The sequence below is a fragment of the Dromiciops gliroides genome, chromosome 5 (assembly GCF_019393635.1).
Source record: "Dromiciops gliroides isolate mDroGli1 chromosome 5, mDroGli1.pri, whole genome shotgun sequence".
Lineage (NCBI taxonomy): Eukaryota > Metazoa > Chordata > Mammalia > Microbiotheria > Microbiotheriidae > Dromiciops > Dromiciops gliroides.
Genome location: NC_057865.1, coordinates 253839598 through 253855898, shown reverse-complemented (window position 1 = coordinate 253855898; position 16301 = coordinate 253839598). Strand labels below are relative to the sequence as shown.

Below are 16301 nucleotides of genomic sequence, written 5' to 3'. Positions count from 1 at the left end.
GGTACTTTATCCACTGCGCCACCTAGCTGCCCCCAACACAGAAAATGTAATAATTACTCCCCCCAGGGGGATAGCACACTCCTGATTCAAATGCACATTTTGATTCATAGTTCTGTGTTCTTTTCCCTATGTGCTACAGTTGTAGCAAGAGAACTATAGTATACATACCTCGATGTACTTACCAGGTATCATGTAGTATTCATTCTTATTTCTCAGTGCAAAAACAATTTTTAAAAAATTCTAATGTAACATAAAAACTAAACAAAAGTATATGATACAATTTTGATATTATTTAGTTAGTATTGCAGCACCCCTTTTCCAGATGTATTTTGGGAAGTGCTTAGGAACCATTTCATTCACTTACTCATTCATTTCACAAATATTTCTTTAGTATTTCCTCTGTGAAAGGTGATGTGTAAGGCACTATGGGGAATATGAAGGATGAATAAGAATTGCATCTTTGCCTCCTATGAGCTTACAAAGTGACCATTTAAAAAATCCAAAGCAGCTACTCATGAAAAGTTAATGGAATGGATGACATTTTATGATACACTCTTTTTTTTAGTATTCCTATATTTAGTTAGAAGAAACAATAATGGAGAATGTAAATGACTCAAGTCCAATTTCTTCTAAATACAGTGGAATGTTTTTCCTTTTGGTTGTTGTCAACTTAACAATTAACTTTCCCTAGGGGGAAAAAAAACCCAAGGTATCATTTTTGATTGTAAAAGTTAATCCCATTGAATTTTAAAATTGATCAACTTCTTTATCCAGTGACCACATGGTTGATAAACTCAATGATGACATCAATATAAGAATTATTTTAAGCAACATCCTCCTACAGAAAAGATAAAATGTTCATCAGTTTGCTTTAAAAAGAGATTCTAATATTCTATTAAGATTTATGTTTTGTTTTATTATAGTTAAGTAAAATGAGCATGAAATCCTTTAGGAATGATCATGCTATGATAAAAATGAATACAATTTTTAAAATGTTGTATATCTTGGAAGTTTATTTTTGATGTCAAGGTTTCCTTGAGGGATATTCTAATTTTACAGTAAGTGGACATTAAAATATTTTTGCCAGGCATTTCATTTAAATATAGAATCTTAATAGTCAGGACTAAAAATAAAATAGAAAATTATTTACTCCAGACACAATGGCATTTCCCCAAACAATTGTAATTATTTTGAATTATGCACATTATGGTTGGTTCTTTCATTAGAAAACATATATAAAAAAAGAAAACATAAAATAAAATATTTAGTATTTCCCTAAAGAAAGATATTATGTGCATTCATAAAATTCAGTGTTCCTTATGCTTCATGCACTATACGTATCAATTTCTTTTCCTTACAATTAGATAAACCATTGGAGATTAATTAGTTAAAATAATCTAGTCTCTGAATTGATGAAGTTTATTTTAACAGGAACCTGTAGTTTAAAGTAACTTCAAAAATAGATGGATCCGGGGCAGCTAGGTGGCACAGTGGATAGAGTACCGGCCCTGGAATCAGGAGGACCTGAGTTCAAATCCTGCCTTAGATACTTAACACTTACTAGCTGTGTGACCCTGGGCAAGTCACTTAACCCCAATTGCCTCACCAAAAAACCCAAAACAAAACAGATGGATCCAAGACCTTACTGATAGAGGCACTTCCTCCATCAGATATTTCCTCCATCCATATTTTTTAATCATGTGTAATTAATTGTCCATGTCTTTCCATAAATTCTCCAGAGAAGAGTTACCCCAAATGGTAGAAGCCTGTTTCCTTTAATAATTCATGCATAGTAATGCAAGGCAAAGGCTATCTATTGCTTATTCTAAAATCTTGCTCCACAACTTATCAGCCTACCTTTTGTGGTCATACATGGCTCTGCAGATGAAGATGAAGAGGATCAAAGAATTCTTCCTTAGTACAGTATAACCTTGTATCCAATATTCAGGTGTTATACATCAAGATTTTAGGCTATGTGAACATCTTACTATTTTCAGATTTACTTGGCAAAACAACCAAGTGCAAAACTGAAAGAAATCTTAGTATAGATGTAAATGTGTATATATATATATATGTATATATATATATATATATACACACACACACACACATATATTTGAGAATAATAGTAAAGTATAGGCATCATTATTATAATAAACAATAATAATATAAATAATGCTTTGTGTATCAGCAATTCCTTTCATCTAAGAAGCCTGGGGCAATTTAAGGGCTGATAATAGCTACTTTAGTATGTTTATATAGTACCTATTATCTAAGGACCTCATCAACTCTAATACTAGATAGCATTATCCCTTTTTCATACTCAAGTAAGTTGAGGCACAGTTAAGCAATGTGCCTGAGGCTACATAAATCAATTGTTTCCAACATTCCAGACTCAGAGCCTACTAACTATTAGATTAAAATGTTCATTGAAAAGTGTATGAAGGGTAAAGGTCATCTTATTTTATATTTATTTTTTTCATGTTTGTAAATTTTTAGGTACCCCCTCAATTCTTCTCCTGCCCATACTTTATCAGGCATTCTTCATGTTGAGCATTCTACTATAAAGTAGAAATAATCTGATAATTCACTGGCATCTTAAATTAATTAAGTAAATTATCTCACTTAGATTTTAAAAGAAGACTTTAAAGATGGGAAACTGGAATGATGAATCTCTAATGCTGAAATTTTAAGTGGGTGGGAGAGACATTTTTGGGAAGGAATATTACTCAAATGAAGTGTGACACTTATGGGCTGCACATGACATGTCGTGGATACCTCATGTGACACTTAGGCACTGCAGTAGTGCAAGCAACTCTTGTTAGCTATTATGTACTACCTACTTCAGGATCACAGAAAGACAGTATGTCACTATAATAATCATCCAAATAGGGAGTGCAATATTTTATGTGTCCATCAGATGGAACTATATTCAAGTTACCACCCAAGTGGACTCCTCTGCCACCTGGGTAGAATAGCCTTTCTTAGAAACTGCAGTATTTTCACTGGCCACTAGAGGGACATTAGTCAGCAAACCCAGATGACTCCCCTTAGTACACCCACTGGATGAGGAATTTCTAGTGGTGGTATTGACAAGGAGTTGAATTTAAACTAGGACATGAAAAAAGAATATTACTAAAAATATTAATAATCTTCACATTCATAGAATACAGTCACTCAATTTACCATGGTCTTATAGTTTATTGAACACAGAAGAAAATGGAAAAGGAATAGACCAGGGGCTTCTGCCTGGAGCATCCATTCATTCATCTCCTGAATTTCTTCCAGAGCTTTTAGGTCTTGGAAAGTGAAGAAAGGGAGAGAGTGGTCTTTAGAAATGTTTGTGTGTTTAGGATTTAGTTTTGGATCCACACTGTATGAAGAGAAATCAGTGGAAATTCAGTAGGAGGGGAAACTTTCTTTCTTTCCATTTTATTAACTGATAGGAATCTTAAAAACTGCTTTTTCTGATCATTGATTGGAATTAAATTCACCATACTGATCATTAATCTTCTTGCCACATGCACTGGCCCCCAATTTTGATAAGATCAATATCTACTAGAGTTCTCTCCACTACCCTTACAACTCACTAATATAGGTTAGGCTAGATTTCCCCTAGAAGGCAACAAAATCAGGACTTGATTGTCTGGGGGTGTGGCAAGGCTCAAGCTGTCCTTTCCTTGATGCAGTTTCCTGTTGGCTATATATAGGCCTTGTTGATGTGGCTTCCTGGTCACCTGGGGGCATATATGGCCACACTTAGTTGGGTTGGTGCCCCTCCAATATGGTGGATATGACTTTGGGCACTATAGTGTAAGAAACTCTTATTAGCTAATGTGCTACCTACTTTAGGTCCACTGAAAGGCAATATGTTACTATAATAACTATCCACTGAAGTGACCATCACTGATCAGACTTGTTTCCATGTGGAGGGGGGTGGTATATATAGAAGCCACTATTGTACATGCTTGCTATGTAGGGCTAAGTGAACCTCCTTTTGTTAGTTGCCTTATTTTGTCCCAGCATTAAACTGAAGCTCACAGGGTACTGACATCAGGTCCAGCCCTAACACCAATCATCTCACCCTCCTGTCTTGGCTTGCTTTTATGCATTGCTTTAGATCACTAAAGATGGAGGTATGGACTGCTGAGTCTTACTCCCAAAGTCTGTTACCATTATGTGGTAGTCGGGAACCCTCATTCTGACTTCCCTGTTCCTAGTGTGTCCAAATGGGTAGCCAGGAAGAGTTTTTTCAAGGACAATGGAATAAATAAAATCCGTGAGTCCAAGTATAGATTTTGCCATTTCCTAGTTTTCACCAATCTGTTCTTCTGATGAGGACTTCCAGGGGTCCCTTCCTCCTAGCCACTATAGTACTATTTGCTGTGGTGCTTTGTTATATCTATCAGTCAGTCACAATCATTAGCTCATTTTAAGATGGGGTCAATATAAGGTGCACTAAAATCCATTTGGTTCCCTCTTTTTTTTTAGCTTCAGGGAGTTCTATTTTAGATGAAAAATTCTAAGTTCTGTAACAACATAGCTCTGAGCCCCCAGTTAAGAAAATTCTTCTTACCTAAACAGAGGTTGAACTCTCTGCCTAACCTTACATTGATATCTATCCTTAGTTAATCCCTGGCCTCCTTTCACTTGGGGCAAAATTCAGTTTACTGTATTACAAAGAGATTATGTTTTATATATAAGGCAGCTAGGTGTGGTTAGTGTGCTTGTCCCAAGTCAGGAAGACTCCTCTTCCTGAATTCAAATATGGCCTCAGACATTTAAGAACTGTGTGACCCTGGGCAAGTCACTTAACCCTGTTTGCCTCACTTTTCTCATATATAAAATGATCTTGAGAAGGAAATGGCAAACCACTCCAGTATCTTTGCCAAGAAAACCCCAAATGCGGTCAGGAAGAGTAGGACATGACTGACTAACTTCAATTGAATTATAGTGTCTGGGGACAGAGAGATGCCAGGAGGGAATGTTGGGAGGATTTCCCTCAACTTGTGTTCTCTCCTCTGAGATGCCAATAGAGCTGATGACTCTTATCAAAATCTCCCTCCTCTGTGACAACTAAGTCTTTCCTTTGCCCCTCAAAGTTGGGCTGAAAATGCAGATTGCTCTTATCTCTCCAATCCATTACTGCAGAATCTTTCCCTAATGGTTTGGAGACAGCTTCTTCCTTTTATATAAACTGCTTAAGTCATTGAATATAAACCCTTTTTATCCTCAGATAGTTTGATTCAATTAAAAAATGTGTTTGCGTAATTAAGGTATTAACTCTACAATGCGGTAGCTTTGCCCTAAATATTGATCATTCTCTTTTTAATCTCTCTCTGTCTCTGTCTCTGTCTCTCTCCTCCTCACAGAGATATTTCAAAACATTCTTTTTAAACCTTTTTCACTATACTTTTCCTTTCTCTTCACCAGTATTGTCAGCAGACAATTTGAAATAGTGGAAAAACTGCTGAATTTGCAATCTGAGAACCTATGGCCTTGGCCAAGACACTTCCTTTCCCCACGCTTTGGTTCCCACATCTATAAAAAGTGAGGATGATTTTGGGCATGGCCAATGTGGTAATTTGTTTTGCTGGACTATGTATCATTATGATGAGGCTTTCCCCGCTATTTGTCTATTTTTGGAGGTGTCTATGATAGGGTGGCAGGATAGATTATAAATACATGTAAAATGAATTTTTTTAAAGAGGAATGTGTAAGGTTATCTTTAAGTCCCTTCTAGTCCTAAAATCTAGGATTCTAAAACCAGTTTAGGAATAGGTACACTGGTTTCTGATTCAGTCCTTTCAACCTACCATCCATTTCGAACAGTGTAAACAGCTAAGGATCTAGATAACTTTTGACACTGGTTATTCGATCCCGAATAATCAGGAATTGATTTTAGTTAATCCTCCCCAGTTTGGGAGGATAAATTCCTTTATAGGAAAAGAAGAGTTTGATGCAAAGAGTTGAAAGGTGCCGGCATGTACGTGGGGGTGGTATGAGGTGGTGGGAGTGGTGGTGAGGGATGATCCAAGAAGATTTCAGACCTGCGAGAGGGAGGAGGTGGAAGGGAGTGTCCACTCTGCGGCCAGGGATGAGTTCTGCTTTTCTTTGTAACCTTAGTGCTTGGCCCAGTAGCTAGCTGGCACAGAGTAAGCGCTTGTTGATTGAGCTAAAGAGCCCATATTCACTCTCAGAAAGGGCCAGGCGCTGACCCATCTGTACTCGGGTCAGGCAACCTTATCTCGACGACCAGGGAAGGGCAGGAGGTTAGCTTGTCACATTCCCTGCGGTATCGGGGACAAGAGAGGTGTGTCCCCTACCCGCTGCAGCACCGCCTCCGTCCCTCTCCCAAAGTTTGTAGTGCTTGGAGAAAAGGGCAGAGGAGACTGCAGGGCGGAGACACCGAGGGAAGTAAGGAGGGAAACACCTAGGTCCCGAGAGCCTCGCACCTGAGCCCCACCGGCGGGGGAGGAGCCGGGAGGGCTGGCCAGAGGGCGGGGCCCGCTCCGCAGACCAATCAGCTCAGCCGAGGCATCCTCCCTCCGACTCCGGCCCCCACCCCACCTCGGCTCTCCCTCCCCCTCTCTCCAGCGAGATCCGCCTCGGTCCTTTCCGCTGGCGCTTCGGCTTCCCTCGGCTCTCTCCCTCGAGAGAACTGGGAACTCGGAAAAAAGAGTTTGCCGCTGCTCCTTCCGGGACTGGGAGGCAGGCGGGCCGGCGGGCGGGCGGGCAGCGAGGGGCGAGGCGAGCGGAGCCGCAGCCGCACGCAGCTGTCGGGGCTGCGGCGCTCACCTGGGGCTGCGAGGTCGGGGCCAGCGCCGGTTGCGTACTCTCGAGTGGTAAGTGGGCTCCGGCGCCTGACACTTTTACCCGGGGGCTGAGAAGGAAAGTGGGAGGGGGGGTGCGCCCCGTCCTATCCCTTCGTGCTGTAGGACCCAGGCGTTCCTGTGCCTGGACAGGTTCCCGCCTCTCGCTGGGAAAGGCGTGGACAGGGCTCTGAGCCCCCATCCCCAGCTGGGGTGGGAGGTACCCTCGGTAGGGTATTATTTATTTACTTTTGGGGGGGTTTCGGCAGGGGAGGGAAGTGTGGTCGGTTGGCAGGTGGAGGTCTATTTCTTCTCCCCACTCACCTCTCTCCTCCAGCGAGTTTGCAGATTTGAGTGGAGGTGAAATAGCCCCGGGCTTGGGGGCAGACTAGGGGTTGAGCACATCGGGAGGGAAAGGCTAAGCTAATCCCCCCCCCCAACCCCCATTCCTCAGGTCCAACTCCCCGTAAAATCTTAGTAAGTTAATTATGACGCCCTCTAGAGTACGTCCCCTCCCCATTTTTCAGAACGCGCCCCATATGATCGCTGAAAGTGGTGGGAGGTAGAGAGGGGCTCGAACTTGTATTTGGAGATGGGGTGGTTATCCCCTCTGGGGTGTGTGTGTGGGGGGGAGCTAGCCCCAGTGGTCAGCCGTGGGACTGGCGTGTGCCAGGATGGGGAGGAGGAGTGTGCTTAGAGGGCGGGGAAGTGTTAGGGGCCCGGCTCTCCCTTTCTCACCTCTTGCCCCCCCTTCTCGCCCCCTCTCCTTTTGTGTTTCTTCCTGCAGGGGGAGTGTCGCGGTCGCCCCCGCCTGGGGGTCGTCCCCTCTAGTTCTCCCCGGACCTGGTTGGCGCTCTGAGCCACTACCGCGGGAAGGAGGGGAGTGCCGCTGCTGGGACTAGGAGGAGGAGGAGAAAAAAGAGGAGGAGGTGCAGTGAGGGGGACTGGGGGTGGGCTCTGGGGGGAGAGGGGCTCACCCGTCCCCTCTGGGAATATGGCGACTGGTGGCTACCGGACCAGCGGCAGCGGCAGCAGTGGCGGCGGCGGCACCAGTGCCACCACCACGGACTTCCTGGAGGAATGGAAGGCAAAGAGGGAGAAGATGCGAGCCAAGCAAAATCCCCAGGGCCTGATTATTGCCCCTGTAGTCATGGGGGGAGTAGGAGGAGTGGGTAGCGACGGGGTCGGCAAGCTCCCAGCTGGAGGGCTGGGGGCTCCCACCTCCTCCCCTTCGTCTGCCACACTGGCCAACGAGCTCAACAACAACCACCCCCCCAGCGCGCTGGCACCTGCTGCCCCCGCCCCCGGGGGCGTCAATTACACCCTCACCTCCACTTCTGGCTCGGCCGCGGCCCGAGCCCCCCCGGACTCCCGGAAACCCGAGGAAGAGCTTCCCAGCACTTCAAGTGCTGGGGTCGCTCCGGCGGCACCCTCCTCGTCCCAGGGCACCCCATCGGGGACCCGAACCACCTCAGATGCCGGGGTACAGTCCGCCTTGGGCGACAGGGAGGACCGGGACAGTGCCAAAGAGAAAGGGAAGAGCACGGGCCCCAGTGCCAGGAAAGGCAAGGGGCAGATCGAGAAGAGGAAGCTTCGGGAGAAGAGGCGATCCACTGGAGTCGTGAATATTCCGGCTGCAGAGGTGAGCCAGGGTGAAAAGGAAGCGTCCCCGGCTTCCTCAGGTTTCAGCGGGCTCCTTCACTCCCTCCCTCCCTCCCTCTATCTTCTTTCCTCCCTCCCTCTTGGGAGCTCTCGAGCCCAACGTTTTGTTCCTTTTTCCTCCCCTTTCCCTCCTCTCCACCTTCGTCGTCGGTGAGGATCGAAGGATTGGGGAGCGAGGGGGTAGGGTTCACCCGGGAGTAAATGGCCTCTCTGAATTGTTTTAAGTTTTCAGAAACTTTGAAACACGTGTTTGGGGGGCATTCACTAGATAATCTGTCCGACCCAGGATCTTTCTGCACGTTGCTAGAAACCAAAGCTCTTTCCCTGCTTTGGCTTGGCTGTTTTGCCTGCTGCTGTCGAGAGAAGTTTTTGAAGTTTTGTTTGGATTTTTCTAGTCTCTGTCTTTCCCCTCCCTCCTCCCCAATCCCTGTCTAAGGCCATCTGTAAGCATATCTGTGACTTGAGTAGAATCGAAGACAATCATTTTGCTTTGAAGTCAGAGGAAGGGGGTGGTTCAACTGCCCCATCTTTTACAAACTTATTATAGATGTGCCTTCTCTTGAGTTGGTGCACACACACATTACACATTCCTCCCTCCCCCTTTAGAATAAAATGTTTTAGATATTAATAAAACTGCAGCACTCAGGTTTTGTTAACTAAGAAGGTGCCTTTTTAAATACAGTAATTAAAAAAGTGTGACTGACTACCCTGGAAAATCTTCATGGTGGTTTCAGGGCAAATATTTGAAGGTTGTGTTTTATTTTCTTCCCAAATAATTTTCAGGGACAATTCAGACACACAGGAAACATCAGGCACCTTCCTATTGGAGAAGGGGGAGAAAAAGTTTTATATGGTATTTGTCACCATTCTCCACCCTTGGTCCTCTCCCTTTTGGGACCAGGGGTGAATTTAAACTTGTTGGGTTTTTAATTCACCCTTATGAATTTCATCTTCTATCATTATCTCTTTGATCATACTTTCCATTGTTTATTCCTGCCCCTTTATGGCATTTTGTTCATTTAACTTTGATAAATAAAAAGCTATGTTAAGGATTTAGTGTCTTTTAAAATTGCACTTTGTTCATACCATTTGTGGTAAATGAAGGTGTAGGTCTCAGTTTTGAATCTCACAGGAATTCCTGAAGTAGAAAAATGCAGCAGTTCTCTGTGTATTTAAGAGGGAGAAAGATATTTTTATCAGTCAACAAAACTGTCCTCTGTGGTTTGCTACTTGCACAAAAAGATCTGGTATTCATTAAATTACTTTAAAAGGAATTCATAAGAATGGTAATCAAATTTCTAGAGAGTTTTTTTTTTTTGAGTTAAAAATATAAAGATTGTTGGGAAACTGAAGACAAAAGGCTTGAGGAAAACTACATTCCTCAACTTTATTTTTAAAAAGGAGAGTTAGTTGATGATTCAAATGAAAATGGCCTGCTTCTTTTTCAGACTTCATCTTTCTGAAAGTTGAGCCAAACTACTGTATCTTGGCTAATATTAACATTTTTTTGTTTTGTTTTGTTTCTTCTGAAATAATTTCCTCAAGCACCATTCTTTTTAGATGAAGAGCAATGTTTAGTGGGGGAAATCAATAGGGTGTATCACGTGAGATCTTGAGAAACATCTTTTGTTAATACCCATGCCCTTAGCTGGAGAATGTAGTGCTGGGAATGTAGATGACTCCCAAGTCCAGTTGAGTCTAAATGCTGTGGAATGTTTTCCGTTTGGGTGTTGCTAACTCCCAAATTTAATCTTCCTCCAAAAACAAACAACCCAGGGTACCATTTTTGTCTGTGGAATTTGATCCTGTTTTATTGAAGAAGGAATTGAAGCCTGCCTTCTTTCAGTGGTAACCATGGGCCCTGTCTTTTACATATAGTATGGTCCAGCAACTCCAACACTAATGTTTTTTTAACAGTATCTAATTTGCAAGCTCAGGGCTTGAGCACTCCCAAGATCTGTAGTGATTGGCTTTTTAGAAATAACTTTTTTTTTCCCCCCCTCCTGTTAAATCATTGAGAGTTCAAAAATAGGAGCCTGAGTATTTGGATAGAATTGGGTTGTTGCTCTTGGAAGATGTGTTGCCTTTCTTCATTAGAGAGGTCTGCCTTGTTACCTTTTAGTAATGAGGATTCCATTGGACTTGTAAAGAGTTTCTTGAGTTTTGTTCTCTAGGCACTAAAATGTCTGTGCCCATACCTTGACTTTGAAGTTGAAACTTTATAAATCTGAAAAATCAGTTACTTATGTTAAGATTCAAAAATAGACTTTGTTATGTATCAGGCGAAGACCAACTTCTTACGTATGAGTGCTTGACTAAATCAGCAAGTAGTTTGGGCCCGTTTGGTGACACGTTATGATGAAGCCTTCTGTCTACTACTAGAAATTCCTTCTACTATCAAATATCTGAATACAACTGTAAGGTTGAAGGCAAATGAAGATAATTAATTGAGCAAACGTCTATTAAGCACCTATTATGGGGAAAACATGTCAAACTGATGAATCAGAAAGTAATATTACCTGGTGATTATTAAGACAAAGGTCTGTAGGATGGAAGACTACCCTTTTTGTTGTTAATCTGTTTTTTTAATAATGTTATAAATCACCACCTTCCAACTTGTTTATGAATGAGGTGTGCTCTTGAGTGTGTGTGTATGTATGCTTATGTATATATGTAGGGATGTACCCTGGAAAGAGGCATTGGGTTGTAGGTAATAAGAAGCTGCCTGAAGAGTCAAGAAGACTTGGGTACATGTCCTGGTTGTGTGACCAAAGTCACTTAGTCTCTTTATGCCCCCAGGCAACTCTAGACTGGAGTTTCAGAGCTGCTGTGCTTTGCTGGAAGGACTTTTCCTACTGGGAGTTTCCTATACCAATGAATCACAGATCTAGTCTCTTCCCACTCCCCGCCAAAAACCACTAGATTTCTTTATCTCATTTTCTTTCCTTCCTTTCTTCTCTCCTTCCTTCCTTCCATTCTTCCTTCCTTCCCTCTTTCCCTCCTTCCTTCTTAACATTCAATTTATTTATTTATTTATTTATTTTGGTGAGGCAGTTGGGGTTAAGTGACTTGCCCAGGGTCACATAGCTAGTAAGTGTTAAGTGTCCGAGGCTGGATTTGAACGCAGGTCTTCCTGAATCCAGGGCTGGTACTCTATCCACTGTGCCACATAGCTGCCCCCCTCCTTCCTTTTTTTTTCTGGAATTGGCCTAGAGAGATAATCTACATGTCTTTTGGGTCTCCCCCTTCTTCCCATTTACACATGAACAATATTGAACTGTTGTTAATGCTTCCTTATTAAATCATTCTTTAATCACTTCCTCCCATTCCCTATACTGTGCAGGGTTTTGGAAGCCAAGTGATTTAGGTGAGAGAACTGTAAGGAACAGTGGACTTCTCTAGGGTCCTAACTTTTGGGGTTGTAGGAGGTAGTAGACAATGAATAAACTTAGGAAAAAGCTGGATACTAATACAAAGAAGTGTCACAGCGTAGTACATATTATTTTGCCAAATGAGTGATAGAAACCCTGTATATGCTGTGAGTTATGAGGTGGGAGAGATTATATTGGGCTGCAAGGGATTTATGGAGAAAGGCTTTTTTATGTTTGAAAGAAAAAAGGACTTAAAAAAAACAAACCCCAGGCAAACTGCTTAGTAGCTATTTGAAATACAGCTGTTACCATGTTAGGCATCAGAAGAGGAGAAAGACAAGTTCAATGGAATCTTAGTTTTAAAAGGAGAAAGACACCCATCCCCCTTATTTTGCAGATAAGGAAACTGAGGGCCAATGAGTTTTTTGTTTGCCTAGTGTCACCGATATTAAGTGGAAAGCTGGTATTTGAACTGGTTCTTGACGTAATCATGTAACCTGTAACATTACTTCTTTTCACAATTATATTACAGACTCTGGAGGGTTCTAAAACTTTGGTCCTTAGAGTTTAAAGTCAGTTTTAGAGGTCATTGAATTGAATTCATTTTCTACATGAGGGTACTGAATTCCAAAGAGATGTGTGACTTATCCAGTGTCAAATTGATCATGGTAGAACAGAGAGACTAGAACCCAGTCTTCCTGACTCTGAGGCTACTTGTAGAGAAGGTAAAGCCAGCTCCCAGGTATGAAGAGAAATAGATTAGACTTCCTTGCTATCTTGGCATCTTTTTAGTTTCAAAGCTGCTTCCTTTTGACTCTTAAGATTTTGATCAGAAGTAATCTTTGGGGTATAGATCAACTTAGATAGTTTTCTATATCACTGCCCACATGGTCTATTCCAGACATTCTTTTACCTCCACCTCCCTCCTCTCTCACCTAAGAACCCTTGCTTCTTACTCTAACTGAAAAAAAAAATAACATTTGATGTGAGCTCTTTCTTTTCTTATTCTTACCGCAAGACCCCTTAAAATCAACTCCTCTTTTCTGTCAATTTTAACAAAAAGGTATGCCCTTCTTATTAATGCCTACTTGATCCCATCCTCTCCCATCTTCATTGACAGATTTCATCCTTAATCAGCCTCTACCGCCTTCCTCCCCAGATATCTGGAATCTTCAGTCTTTCCATCAACTGGTTCCTTCAGAGCATCTTCAAACATTCCTGTATCCCCCCATCTTTAAAAAACCTTCACTAGACCCTATCATCCCTTCAACCCATCATTCTCTATTTCTCCTCTCTTTTTCAACTAAACACCTTGGAAAAAGTTGTCTGAACTCATCATCTCTATTTCCTTCCATCTCAGTCTCCAACCCTTTGCAGTGTCTTTGGACCCCATCGCTTAATTGGACTTGCTTTCCCCGTAATCTCTTATTTTGTCAAATTTTCTCAGTCCTAATCCCTTTTCACCCTTCTGTTCCATTTGACATTATTGTTCACCTCTTCCTAGATCCACTCTCCTCTCTGGGTTTTGATGACATTCCCCTCTTCTCCATTTCCTTCTTTTCTGACTCTTCTTTCCCTGTCAACTTTGCTTTCCCCATCATGCTCTTCTTAATTGTTGGGAGGGTTCCCCAAAGTTCTGGCTTGGATCTTCTCTGTGTTCTCTCTGTAACCATAACAGCTCCCTTGATTTAACTATTATCTCTTTACAGATGGTCCCGAGATCTAAATCTATATATCCAGCTCCAGTTTCTTCCCAGAGCTCCCATCTCACTCTAGTCTTAATTGTCTCCTGGTTATTTCAAACTGGATGGCCAAGAAATATCTTAAACTCTAATGTTTAAAATCATATTCTCCCCTACATATCCAGTTGGTTGCTAAAGCTTGTCATTTCTACCATCACAGCATCCTCTTTTCTCACTCTCACACTGACCACCTTAGGTCAGGTCTTCATCATTTTAACCCTGATTTCTTGTAAGTTTCCTAATTGGCCTCATCTTGAGTCTCCCCACTTCTCTTCCATCTTACATTCTTCTGTCAAAATAATTTTCCTGAAAGCAGAGATATCCCCATTTGTCTCCCCTCTTCAGCCAATTCTAGTGGCTTCTTACTATTGTCTAAATGAAAAATAAACTCCCATGTTTGGCTTTTAAGGTTCTTTACAGGCTGGCCTCAACCTAGCCTTCCAGCTTTGTTGGACATTATATTCCCCACCTCGTGATCCAGCCAAGATTCCCTGGCTTTCTGTCTTTTTCTCACAGAGTACATTCTGCTTTCTGTTTCTGTGCCTTTGTATTCGCCATCCCCCTCCTCCCCACTTCTGGAATGCACTCCTACCTTCACCTTTTGCCTCCTTAGAATCCCTCTCTTTAAGATGTAGCTTGGGGATTATCTTCAGCATGAAGCCTTTCATGACTCCCCTCACCCCCTGCTGCTGTTAGTACCCTTCTTCAGAGACTCTCTAGTTTATGACCATTATGTATATATTTGTATTTATTAACTTTATGCATATAGTTTGATTTTTTCCTTAATTTTTTTAAATTAAAAAATTTCTTTTAATTTTCCTTACTTTATTGATTTTGTTAAATATTTCCCAATTACATTTTAAAAATTTAACATTCATCTTTTTCAAGAGATTGAGTTCCAAATCTTTTCCCTCTCTCCTGACCCTCCCCAACCTCCTTGAGAAGGCAAGCAATATGTAATGATTATTATTATTTTATATATGTCTTTGTTATCTCCATACCATTAGAAGGTAAGCTCTTTGGTGGGCAGGGATAGTTTGATTCTTTTTATTTAGTACTTGGTACATTCTTTGTATTCCCAGGGCCTAACACAGTCCTTCCCACCCTGCAGTTGTTTAATAAATACTTGTTTATTGATTGTAAACAGCTGTATGAGAAAAAAAGAAAAGAACAGTGAAGCTAGAGAATGGAGCAGTAATTAATAAATTAGACTACAGACCAAATCATATCTAGACAGCTTGGCTTAGTGGTTGAGTCCACACATATGCTGGCTGTGTGACACCTGAGCAAGGTGATTGATCTATCAGTGTGCCAAACAACTTTTTAAGATTATAATTGTATAGAAGGGAATTTCCTCACTTGGGAGTTCCTGAGAGCTTCGGTTTTCAAAGTATGATCCTTGAACCCCTGAAGGTCTCCAATATCCTTTCATGGGTCTTTGAGGTCAAAGTTATTTTCATAATAATTCTAAGATTTTCTTTTCCTATTCAAATTCTCCTCCCTTTTCCAGCCACATATCTATGAGAGGGCGAATTTTCTTTGGATATTTCAACCAAATCAACATATTGCAACTGATTGAATGCAGAAGCAGATGAGAGTCCAAAGCCAGACATTAGAGATTAGCAAAAACGTGTAAAACAATGCCATTCTTCTCACTTACTTTAAAAAAAGTTATTTTTTCATAAAAATGTTATTTATGGTAATATGTCATGAGTTTATTTTTAATTGAATTACTAAATACATAATGGTAAAAACTTACTACTTTTAATTTCTGATATGGTAAATTATGTCATTCAGTCATGTCCGACTCTTCATGACCCTATTTAGGGTTCTCTTGGCAAAGATGCTGGAGTGGATTGCCTTTTCCTTTTCCAGTTCATTTCACAGTTGAGGAAACTGAGGCAAGCAGGGATAAGTGACTTGCTGAGGCTCACTTTGCTGGTAAGTAGCTGAGGCCAGATTTGAACTCAGGAAGAGTTTCTTGACTTCCCAACCCAGCTACTGTGCCACCTAGTTGCCCCAAAGTACTTAGAGATGGTAATAATTCAGTTGATATTTCTCAGGCAGTTATAGCATCAGTACTACTTTAGGTAGGCCCTATAAATTCAAATAGATTAAGAAAAAAACACCCACAGCACCTTTGGGTATGGTCATTATTTTCCAGACTGTCTACCTTTCTTTGTGATGAGTCAGGAGAGAAACTATTAATGACTCAGAGCTGGAGAAAATTGGACCTGTGAACAGGACAGTTAGGATCCAGACACTAAGGTTATTGTGCTACAAGAGTGAAATCAGCCTCAAGTTCCCTCAGTTTTTTCTTTTGATGTTGTAGGTTCATTTTCAATGGGTTGCCTTAGTGCCTTTTCCCATAAAAGTATATATAGATTACATAAAGTAATGGTACAAAGTGCCAAGAGAACACAGGTTATTTTCCTGGTAATAGACAGTGAAACTTACAGCTACAACGTTACCAGAATTAAGAAGAGAAAAACTAAGGATTGGTTGGGGCATTGGGATAAATTCACCAAGGTGAGGCATAGGCACTGTTGATCAGATAGATTGTATTCCTTCATTGGATTAATCATACTATACTTTCTCTACCTTATCTTGGAGGTATTACACTGCTTATTAGCAGTGGGCCTAAGGTGGACCAGGAAATAGATTGATGCTACATGCTAAAGGATTTTTTGGGGGAAGGAAGTTTGGTATTATTG

At 41.5% G+C, this 16301-nt stretch overlaps 1 protein-coding gene across 1 annotated transcript in view; it reads left to right on the top strand.

Moving 5' to 3' along the window:
* Positions 1-7760: 7760 nt before the first annotated feature.
* The window catches only part of PAWR (pro-apoptotic WT1 regulator), a 152273-nt gene continuing 143732 nt past the window's right edge, over positions 7761-16301 (top strand). Inside the window, exon 1 of the mRNA XM_043968902.1 lies at positions 7761-8454. Within this exon, the coding sequence (XP_043824837.1) occupies positions 7807-8454 (648 nt within the window). The 5' untranslated portion in view covers positions 7761-7806. The remainder of the gene's footprint in view (positions 8455-16301) is intronic.